Here is a 15,108-nt window from a genome sequence, read left to right as displayed (position 1 = left end):
ACTGAGGCCTGGAAACACAGATGTCTTTCCCCCAGACCCAGCTGCGTGCGCTCAGGGCTGAATATAGCTGTGCTGTGGAGGGATGGAAGAGAGAGGGGAAATCTTTAGTGCAGAGGGAGTCGGGGAGAAGGAGGGTTGGGCCTTACTCTCAGGGGTTTCCAGGCCAGGAACTGAGGAGGAGGGCCCCAGGCCTGCCCTCAGGGGGCCTCCAGTCTCCTGGCAAGACGGACACATAGCACACGTCAGGAATAATCAGAGGCTGGTCTGGAGTAGGGAGGTGGGAGCTGGGCCACTCAGGTGTCAGATGCCCCTCCTTACTCATGCCCTCAAAACAGTCTGGGATAGCCGCACCCCACACCATGGCTGAGTCACTGACCCCAATCCTCTGATCAGACCGGGATGAATGAAGCTCTCCCCCCTCCCCACTCCTCTTCCCCTCCCCAGCAGAAGGCACACGTAACTGATTCCCGGGACAGACCAGTTAACTTCCACAAGCCCTAAAAATAACGGAACCACTTCATACTCTGAACTGAGCTTCCCCCCACCCTCCCCCACCTTGGCCCACCCACTAACCAGCCAGATAAAGGCAGCTGCTGGGGCTGGCAGGGGACAGAGACCTGGAGCCAGGGCGGCGAGAAGGCATCTGACGGAGCCGGCAGAGCTAGACCAGCCCCAAACAACAAGAGGAACAACAGCCCCTTAGGCCGCACCTGCCACAGACCCCAAACCCCCATCAGCCAAGCAGGACCCTCGGGTGAGTAACCCGCCCCTTTGTCTCTCCATGGTGGGGCTGGCTCTCCAGGCTGGGACCCCCTCTGGACCCTCGCAGGGTAGCATGTATGAGGGGAAGCTCTGGGTGGCGGAAGGAGGGTGAGGGGTGCGCATCTGGAGGCAGGTGAGTGGAGGGGTCTGATAGAAAGATTCCAAGAAGAAGTTAAGAGAGAGTTATCGTGAGCCCCACGGGAGTTCCCAGAGTGGCTGCCACAGGCCTGAGGCCTGCAGAGGGGCAGGTTCCAGCCAGCCTGGCATAATCCAGAAAGGCTTGCGGGAGGAAATGGCCTGGGGTTGCAATTTTTAAAATACAGGTATGGAGTTCCTCAGGCTTCAGGGCTTCTTCCCAGGGAAGCCCCAGCTAGGCCCAGTGTCTGGAAGAAAGGACAGAGGAGGCGGGGGAGGACATGGAGGCTGGAGGTGGGTAAGTGGGCCCGACTCTGCACTGCCAGGACAAGCCCGGTGCCCAGCTGCTGCGGGTGAAAGTCTTGGCATATCTGGACTGGGAATGTCTCCCCCTGGCTGGCCTGAGCCCAGCTCCCTGCATATCATGGCCTAGGGCCTGGGGTGGGATGCAGACCATCGACTTGCCCAGTTGGAAAGCCCTTGGGGAAGATCTGGGGGGGGGGGCACAAGGTGGGGCGACCAGCTCTGAGTCTGTCCAGATGTAGAGGTGCATCTGTGTGGAGGTGCTGGGCCAAGAAAGAGCAGACCTGGAAGCAAAAGTAGGGGTCTCCCTGAGAGGCCGGCCCAGCCCTGGGAGGCCGAGCTCAGGGACACCCATTGAGGCTCAGGCCCTGCACTAAGTCTGGTCCCAGTTCTGAACTCTGCCCTCACCCCGCCCGTCCCTGCCCTCAAGAAACGCGGTGGGAAGGCCTTGCTACCACCTGGCGGAGCCTCCTGGGTCACCTCCTTCCCCTCTTGGGGCCTGTCTCCCCGTCTGAACAGTGAGGGGGTTGGCTCAGTGACCTCTGTGGGTCCTCAGGTCTGCCATCTCTGGACTCTGTGATGCTGACAACTTGTGACCATAGTAGGGATTCTGGAGATTCCTAGGGGTGGGGATGGGGTGGAGCTGGTGGCCTGTACGTGCCATCTGCTCCGGCCACCCTGGTGACAGGACAGGGAGGAGGTGGGGACAGTTGAGGTCTGCCTGTGGCAGAGGGTCCTCATGAGAACTCAGAGACTAAAGGAAGCACCCGGAGCAGGTAATGAGACTCGGGCTGCCGGTTTTAGACGTCACACTCCTTGGGGCTCAGATGCCTTTGGTGGACATGTCGGGGTTGGGTGGGGCACGCAAGGCTCAATTTCCCCCCTTCTGAGGTAGCCGTGAGAAGAAAGTCCTTCCCCCTGCCCCAGGTCGCTTCGGCCAGGACAGGGTTCTAGCACTGGTCATGCTGTAGGCCAGGGGCCTGACACCAGCTCAGGAGGCAGGATCAGGGAGCCCAGGGCAGAGAAGGAGATGAGGTGGGCCCAGGCTCCCAGGGTCCCACTGGCTGAGCCTGACCTCTCCCCAGCGCAGGGCTGCTGTGCTGAGGCCAGGACCTCGGCTATATTTAGCACCGAGTGTGGAGCAGAGCAGTGGGTCAGGGGCAGCGAGAGGGGGAACGTGCTTCTCACACTTTTCCTACTGGCCTCTGGGGACTGTTAGTACACCTGTCACAAGACAGATAAGACACCGAGGACAGAGACCAGAGAAGGGCTTGAGCGGTGGGAGGCCATGGGGGGCAGGGATGGGAGGGGCCTTGGTGGAAGCTGATGGGCATGAAGAGGGAGAAAGGAGCACAGGAGACTCCGGTTGCACTCAACTGGGGATGAGGGTCCACGAGTGAGGGGCGGGGCTATCTCTGCAGGAAGGCCCTTGGTCGCACTGCCTCCCCTCCCTGTGGGTGTCACCCTCACACTCTCCTGGGGTGCCTTCCAGGGAACAGAGGGACACCACGGCCACTAAGAAAGCTTCACACTCCCTACCTATAGGGTCTAGGAACTCCGAGCCAGCACTGCCTGCCTCTCATTTGCCAAGATCTGACTCTGGGCCTCTTTAAGTAAGAGTGGTTGGGCCAGAAGATCCTTGAGGTCGCCCTAGCTCAGATCTTCTGAGTCTTGGCACAGAAAACCCTAACTAGGATTCAGAATCAGGTTCTGCCTAACCATGAGATACCTGGTGAACCCTCACTCAGCCTCACTGCTTCCACTGTAGCTCGGGCTGCTGGCCCCTGCTTTGCCTCCCTGGCCTGGGAAGGGTGAGTGGAGACCCAAGAGCTAAAGACTGGGCAGGCCACCACCACCCCGCCCCCCTCCCCCGTGAAAGTGACAAGCGCGCCCTCTGGTGTTACGAAAGGAAACATAACTGATGACTATTTCTCTCCACGGAAAATAGTTACCAGTTTAGGGACCTGCCTCTCCCTGACTGGGACCCCTTAAATCAGAATTCCCCCAGGCCACTCACCTGGGAGTCTGCCAGGGAAAAACTGATTTTGGCAAAGGCAGGCAAGGATGGGCACGTCCAGTTTTCCCACTGGAGGTCTGGGCATCCCTTGGCTGAAGGACAGAGCTTCAAAGCCCGCAGTGCCCTGTTTGTTCCCTAGCAACCCAGGTGATTCTGGGGAAGCACCTTGATGGATGGCTCCATGTGCCTTAAACTCAAGACTTGTCATGTATCAACCACGCAGGTGGCAGGGTGAGACCCAGGTGAGGTCTGGAAAGGGAGGGGGTCTCTAAGCACATGCCACAGCAGGGCTACTCTGCCCCTGGGCCCTGCTCCCTGCCATTTCTCCCAGCAACCAGCCCCATCCCACCTAAAGCCCCCCGCCCCATCCTCATCTCTTCCCCCTCTCCTCAGAAGGATGGCCGACGCTCAGACGCAGGTGGCCCCCACCCCAAGCATCCCCGTGGCAGCTACAGAGGACCTGCCCCTCCCTCCACCACCTGCTCTGGAGGATCTGCCGCTGCCGCCACCCAAGGAGTCCTTCTCCAAGTTCCACCAGCAGCGGCAAGCCAGCGAGCTCCGCCGCCTCTACAAGCACATCCACCCCGAGCTCCGCAAGAATCTGGCTGAGGCTGTGGCTGAAGACTTGGCTGAGATCCTGGGTTCCGAAGAGCCCACTGAGGGTGACGTCCAGTGCATGCGCTGGATCTTTGAGAACTGGCGGCTGGACGCCATTGGGGACCATGAGAGGCCACCTGCCAAGGAGCCCGTGCCCGGTGGCAATGTCCAGGCCACGTCCCGCAAGTTTGAGGAAGGCTCCTTTGCCAACAGCACAGACCAGGAGCCAGCTGGACCTCGGCCATCTGGAGGGGACGTCCGTGCAGCCCGCTGGCTGTTTGAGACAAAGCCGCTGGATGAGCTGACGGGCCATGCTGGGGCACCGGAAGCTACAGTGAGGGAGCCTGCAGCCAGTGGAGATGTCCAGGGTACCAGGATGCTCTTTGAGATGCGGCCACTGGACTGCCTGGGCTCCCGCCCCTCCATCCAGGAGCAGAGCCCCTTGGAGCTGCGCTCAGAGATCCAGGAGCTGAAGGGCGATGTGAAGAAGACGGTGAAGCTGTTCCAAACAGAGCCGCTGTGTGCCATCCAGGACGCAGAGGGAGCCATCCACGAGGTCAAGGCCGCCTGCCGGGAGGAGATCCAAAGCAACGCGGTGAAGTCTGCCCGTTGGCTCTTCGAAACGCAGCCTCTGGACGCCATCAACCGGGACCCCAGCCAGGTGCGGGTGATCCGGGGGATCTCTCTGGAGGAGGTGGCCAGGACCGACGTCAGCGCAACTCGCTGGATCTTTGAGACACAGCCCCTGGATGCCATCCGGGAGATCTTGGTGGACGAGAAGGACTTCCAGCCATCCCCAGATCTTATCCCTCCTGGTCCAGACGTTCAGCAGCAGCGGCATTTGTTTGAGACCCGAGCACTAGACACTCTAAAGGGGGAAGAGGAGGCTGGAGCAGAGGCGCCACCCAAAGAGGAAGTGGTCCCCGGTGATGTCCGCTCCACCCTGTGGCTATTTGAGATGCAGCCCTCGGATACACTCAGAGACAAGGTCCAAGTGGGTCACCTGCAGCGGGTGGGACCCCAGGAGGGTGAGAGGTTCATGTACGAGCGTCTATCCAGTGATGGTTCCTCAGCACTGTCCCTCTCTCAGAGTGCCCCCCAGAGGGATGGGGTGAAGGGAGACGTGAAGACCTTCAAGAACCTTTTTGAGACCCTACCCCTGGACAGCATCAGGCAGGGTGAAGCTTCAGCCCACGGGAGCATAAGCAGAGCAGAAGGAACTGATTCTGCTGGGCAGTCCCAGGACATAGGGTCCCCGGTGTATGCCATGCAGGATGGCAAAGGCCACCTCCATGCCCTGACCTCTGTCAGCAGAGAGCATGTAGTCGGAGGTGATGTACAGGGTTACAGGTGGATGTTTGAGACACAGCCCCTAGACCAACTAGGCCAAAACCCCAGTACCGTCGACGTGGTGCGGGGCATCACCCGGCAGGAAGTGGTGGCTGGAGACGTGGGCACTGCCCGGTGGCTCTTTGAGACCCAGCCCCTGGAGGTAATCCACCAACGGGAGCAGCAGGAACGACGGGAAGAAGAAGGAAAGCCTCAGGGAGGCCCTCAGCTTGAAGCATCCCCCAAGGGTGATGTGCAGACCATTCGCTGGTTGTTTGAGACATGCCCAATGAGTGAGTTGGGCGAGAAGCAGGGGTCAGAGATCACAGATTCCACACCCAAGGCCAAGGCACGGTCCTGCACCTGGATGTTCACGCCCCAACCCCCAGACAGACCAGAAAGTTCCAGGGAGCAGCACCTTGAGGTCAGCCAGGTCCAGGCTGGGGAAAGACAGACAGACAGACACATCTTTGAGACTGAGCCTCTGCAGGTCTCAGGCCATCCCTGCAGAAGGGGGCCTGTGCGATACTGCAGCAGAGTGGACATCCCCTCAGGGCAGGTGTCTCGTCAGAAGGAGGTTTTCCAGGCCCTGGAGGCAGGCAAGAGGGAAAACCAGGGATCCAGGGTAATCCCTGAGCCCACCCCAACAGGCTCTGTGCACAAGTTCACCTGGCTCTTTGAGAATTGCCCCATGGGCTCCCTGGCAGCTGAGAGCATCCAAGGGGGCAACCACCAGGAAGAGCAGCCCGTGGGCCCCTCAGGCAATAGGGTGTGGGAGAGGCAACAGACTGCAATTGAGGGGACCCTGCGGACTCTGCACGCCACGCCTGGCATCCTGCACCACGGAGGCATCGTCATGGAGGCCCGAGGGCCAGGGGAGCTCTGCCTTGCCAAGTACGTGCTCCCAGGCCCAGAGCAGGGTGGCCCCCACGTTCGGAAGGAGGAGCTGGTGTCTGGCGAGCTTCCCAGGATTGTCTGCCAAGTGCTGCACCGGCCAGACGTGGACCAGCAGGGGCTGCTGGTGCAGGAGGACCCAGTGGGCCAGCTTCGCCTCAAGCCACTGAAGCTGCCAGCACCAGGCAGCAGCTGGAAGGTCGAAGACATGGACCCTGAGTTCCAGCAGTTGCTGGCTTGTGGCCTCGGGACCTCGGTGGCAAGGACTGGGCTAGTGATGCAGGAGACAGAGCAGGGCCTAGTGGCACTGACCGCCTACTCTCTGCAGCCCCGGCTAACCAGCAGGGCCCCCGAGAGGAGCAGTGTGCAGATGCTGGCCAGCTGCATAGACAAAGGAGACCTGAGTGGCCTGCACAGTCTGCGGTGGGAGCCACCGGCTGACTCAAGTCCAGTGCCAGCCAGCGAGGGGGCCCAGAGGCTGCCCCTGACTGAGAGCATCATCCGTGTTCCCCCACTGGACCCCAGCATGGGGATGGGGCATCTGAGAGGGCCGGGGGCCACCCCCTGCCCCCCACAGGCCGTTAGAAAGGCAGTCCCTCTGGCTAGGGAAGAAAAGCAGGAAAGCAGGTGCACTGGGCAGAAAGGGATGGAAGCTTTGGGAAAGTCAGATGGAGCCACGACTATGCCCCTGGGGCCCAAGTCCCCAAACCTCCAGGCTGCCATGCAGAGTCTGAGAATGGCAACAGCTGAAGCCCAAAGCCTGCACCAGCAAGTTCTGAGCAAGCACAAGCAGGGCCCCACCCCTGGAGCCGCCTCTATGCCCTCCCAGGATAGTCTTCTGCAAGTACCGGCCACAGCCACTGGGACTGCCCAGAGCAACACCAGGCCTCTGGCTGGAGGTGACCCCAGGATCCCAGCAGCCCCCAGAAAGGTCAGTGGGGAACAGAAAGCACTGCCTGGAGGGCTGCCTAGGGGGTGGGTGACTATTCAGGATGGCATTTACACTGCTCACCCCATCAGGACCTTTGACCTACCGGGGGGTGTCTGGCCTTCTGAGAGAGGAGCCTTGCCAAGGGGCAGGGAGACTGCGCTCCCGTCCCAGGCTCCCAGCCCACTCCTGGAAGGCCCAGGTCAGAGTCTCGGGCCTGGGCAAGAGGAGCCTGGGAGCCACACACAGAAGGCCTGGGGACCTCCAGAGAAGGTGATGGCAGGACTCGGCCCAGGGGTCCTCCAAGCTGCAGAGACCACCCTGAAGGCTGCCCCCTTAGCCCCCCACACTCTGGCCTCTGGGCCTCAGGCTGCAGGTGCCAGCCTGCACTCCCATAATGCCTCTGTTCCGCCTCCTCCTCCTCTCCCAGCTGCTGTGACGGGACCTGACTTCCCAGCCCAAGCCGGCCATGATGAGAATTCCATCCAGCAGGCCTCTGAGCCCACGCAGGACCCCCTTCTCCAGTCCCACAGCAGCCCTGCTGGCCAGAGAAGCCCTGAGGATTCACAGACAAAAACCCCGAAACTGGAGCCCACCACGCACCCAAGGAAGAAGCCCCAGCTGCCCCCCAAACCTGCACACCTAAGCCAGATCCCGCCCCCTCACTGGCTGCCCAAGCCCTCAGCCCTCTCTCCCAGCTCCTCTAAGGAAGTGGGGCAAGGAAAATACAGACAAGGTGAGACTGGTACAACTGACCATGACCCTCGGCCAACCAAGGTCCCCACCACTGCAGGCCAGGGCCAAGTATCGCGGGCTGGATGCTCCACTGGACAGAGCCAGCACAGCCCCCAGCATGACTCCAGCACCGTGGTCCCCAGGCCCACCAAAAGTCAGGCTGCGGGCAGCAACGATCAGAGCCCTGAGCCCCTCGAGCTCTCAGCTCTCAGCAGTGACCCCACCTCACCGCAGCAGGGCCCCAGCCCCTCAGGAGAGAAGTGCACAGACAGTTCCCAGCAAGGGGTCCCTGAGAGCCCCAAGATTCTGCAGGGAAGCCAGCAAGAGCTCCAGGGCCTCCTGAGCCAGGTGCAAGCACTGGAGAAGGAGGCCAAAAGCGCCGTGGACGTGCGGGCACTGAGGAGGCTCTTCGAGGCTGTGCCCCAGCTGAGAGGGGCCCCTCCAGCTCCCGCTGCCCCCCACAAGCCCAAGGCCTCAGTGGAGCAGGCCTTTGGGGAGCTGACAAGGGTCAGCACGGAGGTGGCCCGGCTGAAGGAACAGACCCTGGCCAGGCTGCTGGACATCGAGGAGGCCGTGCACAAGGCTCTCAGCTCCATGTCTAGCCTCCAGCCTGGGAATAACACCAGAGGCCGTGCCCAGGGACCTCTAAAGGACCACAGTGCCCACAACGTCAGTGTCACAGACAGCAGTAGATTCAGGCCCAACTGCCCAGGCCAGGAAGTCAGGAGCCAAACTGCAGTCAAGAGCCAAACTGAGGTTACATGCCACACTGAGGTCCAGGGTCAGGCCAAGGTCAGAAATCACACTGAGGTCAGAAGTCAAGCAGCCCCAACCACCCCTTCTACTCGGAGGCTGGAGACCTTGAGAGAAGAGTCAAGCCTCCCTCGAGTGTTACCTCCCAGCAGAGATTCACCCTCCTCCCCAACCTTTATCTCCATCGAGTCGGGCACTAGGAAGCTTCTGGAGGCTCCCAGCCCCAGGTGCAGCCCCGAGGTCTCAGTGAAAAGCACACACCTCCCCCAGGATGTGGGCCAGGCTCAGCCCCACCAGAAAGATGTCTGGAACAAGGCCGGGAAGAAAGAAGCCACCCAGTGCTCCGGACAGCCCCAGCATGCCCCTGCCTCAGCCAGCCCCCTGCCCACCAGGCGGCAGAAAAGTGTTCTGGAGCTGCAGACTGGGCCCGGCGGCCCCCAGCACTATGGAGCCACAAGAACAGTGACCGCGCAATATGAGAGGGTGGACCAGCGCAGGACCTCAGTGCTCACCTCCCCCACCACGGTCACCGAGCCCGCAGAGCCGCCCAGGGGCCCAGGCCCCCACCTCGGGCTCCACGCCTCCCCCTTGCTGAGGCAGTTCCTGCACAGTCCAGCCGGGCTCAGCACAGGCCTGGCAGAAGCTGGGAAGGTGTGTGTGCCCTGCGGCCACTCCCAGCCAGATGCCCAGTGAGCCCCTCCGCCTCCCACCACAGCCTCCCACCCATCCCCAGGGCCCTGGGACGGAGGTGGGTGCCTACCTCCTGCACAGATGAGGCAAGGACCAAAAAGAAAGGGCATCTTCTGAGACTTGTGGGCAGTTTCCCTTTTGTCAGTTCTTGCAAAAGGGGGGAAAGAAAAGTTGCGAAGAAGCCCCTCTGAGTAGCCCAAGCCCAGGAGCTGGATGGGGGCTCACAGCTGCTCGTGGAGGATGTAATCTGTACAGGCACACACACTCCTCTCACAGGCCTGGCCCGTGTGCCAACACGAGTGAGTATACACGCCACTGCCTGAGACAGAACCCCGTGAGTGACCTTCAGCCTTCATTTCTTTCAATACAAGTCAAATGTTCTCAGTCTTCTGCTCTTTAATTCCTGGGGAGGACAGGGCCAGCTGCATTGGTCTCTGTTTCAGATTGACTAGGGCCCCAGAAGGGGGCCCATTACCATCTCCCTCATTCAGCGAGTCATCCTGGCAGCACAAAGGTCATACAGAAAAGGTCGGCGATCACCAATGTCCCTAGAAGCCAAAGGTTCTCTCCACCCCCAATGCCCCTGACTCTGTACCCCAAATGGGAGGGATACAGTCTGAATAAACCCAAGTTTTATTCCCTTCTCTCCGTGTCTAACTGTGCATCTGTCCCAGAGTCTGAGTTCTCACTGTAGGGGAAAAACAGCCACACCTCCAGGTGCCCTGTGTTCCTGGCAACAGCAGTGTTGGAAAGCTCTGAAAAGCCACCCCTTCTTCTACCATCTTGGTTGGGAATCAGAAAGGCCCATCCCCCATTCTCCTTGCTCCCCATGCCCCAACACATACATACACTGCTGCCCCCTACCTTGGACACCACCCTGGAGTGGAATCTGAACAGAATCCTGCCCCAGAGTGGAAGAATGGCTCAGTCAGGCCCGGGAAGGAGGGAGGGCCACAGCCAGGAGAACTCCAGTGGCCAAGATGGCTGGGCCACCTTCCTCCTGGTCAGGCCAGGATGCAATGTGCAGAGCAGAGGTTCCTGGGAAGGGGAGGGCACAGATCCTGGCCTGGAAAGTCAGAATGATCTGGTGAAGGGCCCTTTTCCATACTTTCAAAAAGCACTGAGCGCCTGCTGCATGCCAGGCCTGTTCTAGGCAGCTGGGACACAGAGGTGAGGTCTAATGGGGTCATATACTCAGGGAACTGACTTTCTAGAATGAGGAGGCAGAGAGACTATGAATAAACAGAAACAATCAGTTCAGGAATAAGGGTGATGCACCTGACTAAGCCATTCTCCCACTCTGGGGTAGGAATCTTAAAACATGATGATGTGACAGTGATAGGTGATTGCCTTAGAGAGTGTGGCCAAGGCATACCCCTCCAAGGGGAAAAAACTTTTCAACTGAGATCTGAATAACAAAAAGCCAGTTATGGGACAATCAGGAGGAAGTGCCAGCTAGGCAGGGGGACGAGCACATGCAAAAACCCAGAGGTGGGAGTGAGTGTAGTTCCTGGATTGCCTAAACACACTTTCGTATAGGTGGACAACTATGATTGCCCACCCCTGCCTCCCCCGACCCACACACACATCCTGCCCCCGATAAGGTTAGGTGGAAACTTGTCCATACTTTGCTTTTGTTGAACAGGTAGGCTCCCATCATACCACCAGCCCAGGGATCAGCCCTCCACACCCCTCCCAGCCCCATCACTGCCTGCTCCACTGACAGGGGTTCCCCTGGGGCAGCAGAGCTCTGAGCTGGAAGCAGCCTGTCCCCTGGAAGACTGGTGTGTATAAGCAATTAAGATAGGAAATCTGCCTACCTGGGCCGGCTACACATCTCGCTATTACTCCCTCGCCACGGGTCCCCCTCCCCCGCCCTCTGTGGGATCTCACTTGATTACAGGGCCCAGCAACTTATGGCATGACTGTTCTCAGTGTTCTCATTTGTAAAGTGGGCACGATTATAAGTGCCTACTATTGTGCAGATTAAGTGAATTAATATATGTAAAGTGCTTGGAACTATGCCCAGCGTCTGGAACTCAAGGCTGTTCACTTCTCCTACTGTAATTATTAGTTTTAATCTATCTCTTGTTCTCACCTCCAGGTGGAGTCCCTGTCTCGTTCATCTCAGTATCCTTACTGCTTATCACAAGTGCCTAGAAGGCACTGCACAAATGTCAAATAAATGAACCCCTGGGTGAATGAAATGATTGAGTGAATTCACTGATTCATCCAACTAACATTTATTGAGCACCTACTTCATGCCAGGTTCCATCCAGGGTGCTGAGAATAGAGATGAACATGGCAGAATTTATCCCTGACCTCATGGAACTTAGAGAGGGAAGACAATATATTATAAGCAGAGAAGGTAATTTTAGAAGGGAGCGAGACTGTGAAGGAAATAAAAACAAGGTCAGCCCACGAGAGGAGAAGTGGCAGTTACTTTAGCTTGCGTGGTTCGGGAAGGCATCTCTGAATGACAGAGGAGCCAGTCCTAATAGCTGGAGGTGGCGGCCTAGGGGGAAGAGTGGGGAAGAGGTTGGTGGATGGGTAGTGAGCGCACCGGAGGCAGCGCGCAAGGAGAGCAGCGGCCGCTCGGTAAGGCCTCGCCCAGTGCCCTCACAAGCTATCACACCTGCTGCAGAACCCCAGGTACCGCCTCTCCTCCTGCCGGGGGAGTGGGCGGCATTTCCACGCGGGCCGACTGGGGGCGGAGCATGCGGCGCCCAGACCCCGCCCCTAGCCTGGAGGGGGCGTGTTCCCACCCGCCGTCGCCAAGGTGACAATGACATCACCTCGGCCGCTGGGTTCGGAACTTTTCGGGCGGCGGTAGCCGTTGCTGGGAAACACCCGGCAGGCGCGCAGCCAGGGGCAGGCTCCGCGCGGCAGACGCCGGACGCCAGTACACGCCGTCCTGGCCGGCCCCTGCTCGGAGCCTCCCTCCCGGATTCCAGAAGGATGCCAGTTCCGGTCCTCACCCCTGCCGCGGCCCCATCCAGGACCGTCCTGCCGGCCGGGCGCCTCCTCCCTTCTCATTACTCTTGTCACTGCCCCTGTTCCGAACTTATCCAACAGTCCCCATCTTCACCGCCATCACCCTGTCCCAGGCCACCATCCATTCCCCCTTTCCTGGACCACTGTCATAGCCTCCCAAGTGGTCTTCCCTTTGCCCTGTCCTTACAGTCTGTCATCCACCTGGCACCCAAAGCTCTTATCAAGAGTTTACCTTGGGGCTTCCCTGGTGGCGCAGTGGTTAAGAATCTGCCTTCCAATGCAGGGGAACCGGGTTCGAGCCCTGGTGTTGGGAAGAGCCCACATGCCGCGGAGCAGCTAAGCCCGTGAGCCACAACCACTGAGCCTGCGCGTCTGGAGCCTGTGCCCCACAACGGGAGAGGCCGCGACAGTGAGAGGCCCGCGCACTGCGATGAAGAGTGGCCCCTGCTCTCCGCAACTGGAGAAAGCCCTCGCACAGAAACGAAGACCCAACACAGCCAAAAATAAATAAATAAATAAAGTTTTTTTAAAAAAAGTTTACCAGACCAAGTCACTCCTTTATAATACCCTCCACAGGCTTTCAGCTTACTCAGCCTGAAATCTAACTCTTCTCAGGGGCCTGTAAGGCCAGAATGCCTTGCCTCTCAACCATCCTCTCCAGCTTCATTGCCCCACTCTCCTCCTCACCCACATCACCCTAGTTACACTGGCATTCCTGATCTTCACAGAACACACCAAGCTGATTCCTGCCTCAGGGCCTTTGCACCTGCTGTAACCTATGCTAGGAAGTCTCTTCTGCAAGATCTTTTTTTTTTTTTTTGCAAGATCTTTAGTGGCTGGGCTCTTTCTCACATTCCAGTTCAAATGTCTCTCCAGAAAGACCTTTCCTGATCCATACCTCCTCTGCCTCCCCCACCTATCCCGACACCCACCCACTCCCCATCTATAGTGGCCTTCCTCCAAGTTATCATGCTGTGCTATTTTTGTTTGTTTTCCTGAGAACCTATCACAGCAGAAAATTATCTTGCTCACATATTTGCTTGTTTATTGTCAGTGTTCTGGATACTATTCCTGCATGGCAAACCACCCCAAATTTAGTGGTTTAAAAAACCATTTTATGATGCTCATGAATTCTGTGGGTCAGGAATTTGGACAGAACACAGTGGGCATGGCTTCCCTCTGTGCCATGATGTGTGGGGCCTCAGCTGGAAAGTCTCAAAGGGTGGGGGTAATATGACAGCTATGGTCTGCAAACATCTGAAAACTCACTCACTCACTCAAATGTCTGGCAGTTGATGCTGGCTGCTGGCTGGGACCTCAGCTGGAATGTCAGCCAGAACACATATGTGTGGCCTCCCTGTGTTGCCTGGGCCTCCTCACATTATGGCAGTCTCAGGGTAGTTGGACTTCCTGTGTTGCATCTCGTTTCCAAAGGCGTGTGTCCCAACTAACAAGACAGAAGCTGCATTGCCTTTTATGATCTAGCCTCAGAAGTCACACACAATCACTTCTGCTGCATTATGTTGGTTACAAGTAAGTCACAAGTCTGTGTATATTGAATGGAAGGGGTATTAGACACTACCTTTTGATGAGGAAGAGGCAACGTTCTAGAAGAATATGTGGCCAACTTTGGAAAGTGCCATCTCCACAGGCAAATCGCCCTCCACTGGAGTATCATCTCCATGCCAAACACTTCTCATTTGTTTATTGTTGCATCTCCAGTGCCTAGAATGGTACAAAAGCACATAGTAGGCGCTCAATCCATGTTTTAGAGTGAGTAAGTGAAGGTTTGTCTTTCAAGGAGTCATTTGAGCCCAGTTCTTCTCCCTGTAAGTATAGTTCCTGTCCCAGCCCTTGATTTTGGCCTGGTCTGCTCTGGAGGAAGCCCAGTGTTTGCGTTGGAAGGTGGGAATCACGTATAGTTTTTTGTTTGTTTTTTGTTTTCTGGCAGGGACTGCAGGGTGGGGGAGAAAGGGCAGTTATTGGGGATTGAGCAACATGTAACCAAATGAGATTCTGGAACAGTGTTCTACTGTAAGGGGTGTTGAAAACCCAGTCTGTTTCTTCTCATTCTGAACTCTGGAAATGTCCAGGTGAGGACTGTGGTTTTGTCTTCTGGGCCATGGGAAGCAGGAAAGCGGCCCAATGGGAATGGAGCTTTGGAGGGGTGCCTGGGGCAGCAGAGAGGGGGTTGGAATAGCTAGTAGGAGCCCCTGCAGAGATCTGGGCAAGAGGTGGCCCTGAAGCCACCCACACACCTATTAAGGTATGCAAACTCTCCCTGCTTTGTGACTGGTGAAGGACCCTCCATTTGATCTTCCCAAAGTCCTGAAGCCAGTACAGTTTCTCCTCTTGTTTTCTCCTGTCCAGGAGGGATGAGCCAGAGAAGTCAACCCAGGCTTCTCCAGGCCCCATCTCCTCACATCAATCTGTGGCTTACCCTTCCCCCTCCCTTCCATCTCCACTGTGGCTCAGGAAGAGTTTGGATGTCATTACAGCAACAGCGTTCCCAATGCCCTTCCCACCTCCAGTGCCACCCCCAAACTGTCAATCCTCCAGTCCAGCCCTACAATGGCTCCTCACCACCTCCACCATAAAATCCACACTCCTCACGTCATTCAAGGCCCTTCTTGTGCAGCTGCCACCTGTGTTTATAGCCTCTCTCGCTCCATTCCCCCAAGAGAATCAGACCTTCCAGGTCCTTTAATGTTCTATCCAGGCTTTGTCACACCACCCTGGCTTTGTCCAGGGTCAGCTTACCCACTGGGCACAGCAGGCATGGATGGAGCCTCAGGCCCACAATACTTGATGGGCCCATGAAAATATTCTTCTTTTAAAATCAACAGGAAAAAAAGAACTTTTGGGTAGAAGAAAATGGTTTAGTATATAACATTAGTATCTTCATCTTTAACCACCACAGTTGTAAAATATATTCTTAAATATTTTTTTTATGGAGGAAAGAGCCCATGCA

General features: G+C 57.6%; 1 protein-coding gene across 3 annotated transcripts; it reads left to right on the top strand.

Annotated features, from left to right (window-relative positions):
• The first annotated feature begins 616 nt into the window (after positions 1-616).
• On the top strand, positions 617-9,785 carry XIRP1 (xin actin binding repeat containing 1). Of its 3 annotated transcripts, XM_057555423.1 has the most exons (3): positions 632-754; positions 3,614-6,968; positions 7,396-7,531. In XM_057555423.1, the coding sequence occupies exons 2-3, from the start codon at positions 3,615-3,617 to the stop codon at positions 7,402-7,404; spliced, it is 3,363 nt and encodes a 1,120-aa protein (XP_057411406.1). In that variant the 5' UTR covers positions 632-754; position 3,614; the 3' UTR covers positions 7,405-7,531. The 3 variants fall into 3 exon arrangements, with proteins under 3 accessions (XP_007191508.2, XP_057411406.1, XP_007191509.2); XM_007191446.2 differs by having other exon boundaries at positions 617-754; positions 3,611-9,785; XM_007191447.2 differs by having other exon boundaries at positions 3,614-9,785.
• Positions 9,786-15,108: the final 5,323 nt, after the last annotated feature.

The sequence above is a fragment of the Balaenoptera acutorostrata genome, chromosome 10 (genome assembly GCF_949987535.1).
Source record: "Balaenoptera acutorostrata chromosome 10, mBalAcu1.1, whole genome shotgun sequence".
Classification (NCBI taxonomy): Eukaryota; Metazoa; Chordata; class Mammalia; order Artiodactyla; family Balaenopteridae; genus Balaenoptera; species Balaenoptera acutorostrata.
This window is presented reverse-complemented; position numbering and strand designations above follow the sequence as displayed.

Coding starts and splice junctions, on each gene's coding strand:
- XIRP1 (XM_007191446.2), top strand. CDS start 3,615: ATGGCCGACGCTCAGACGCAGGTGGCCCCCACCCCAAGCATCCCCGTG.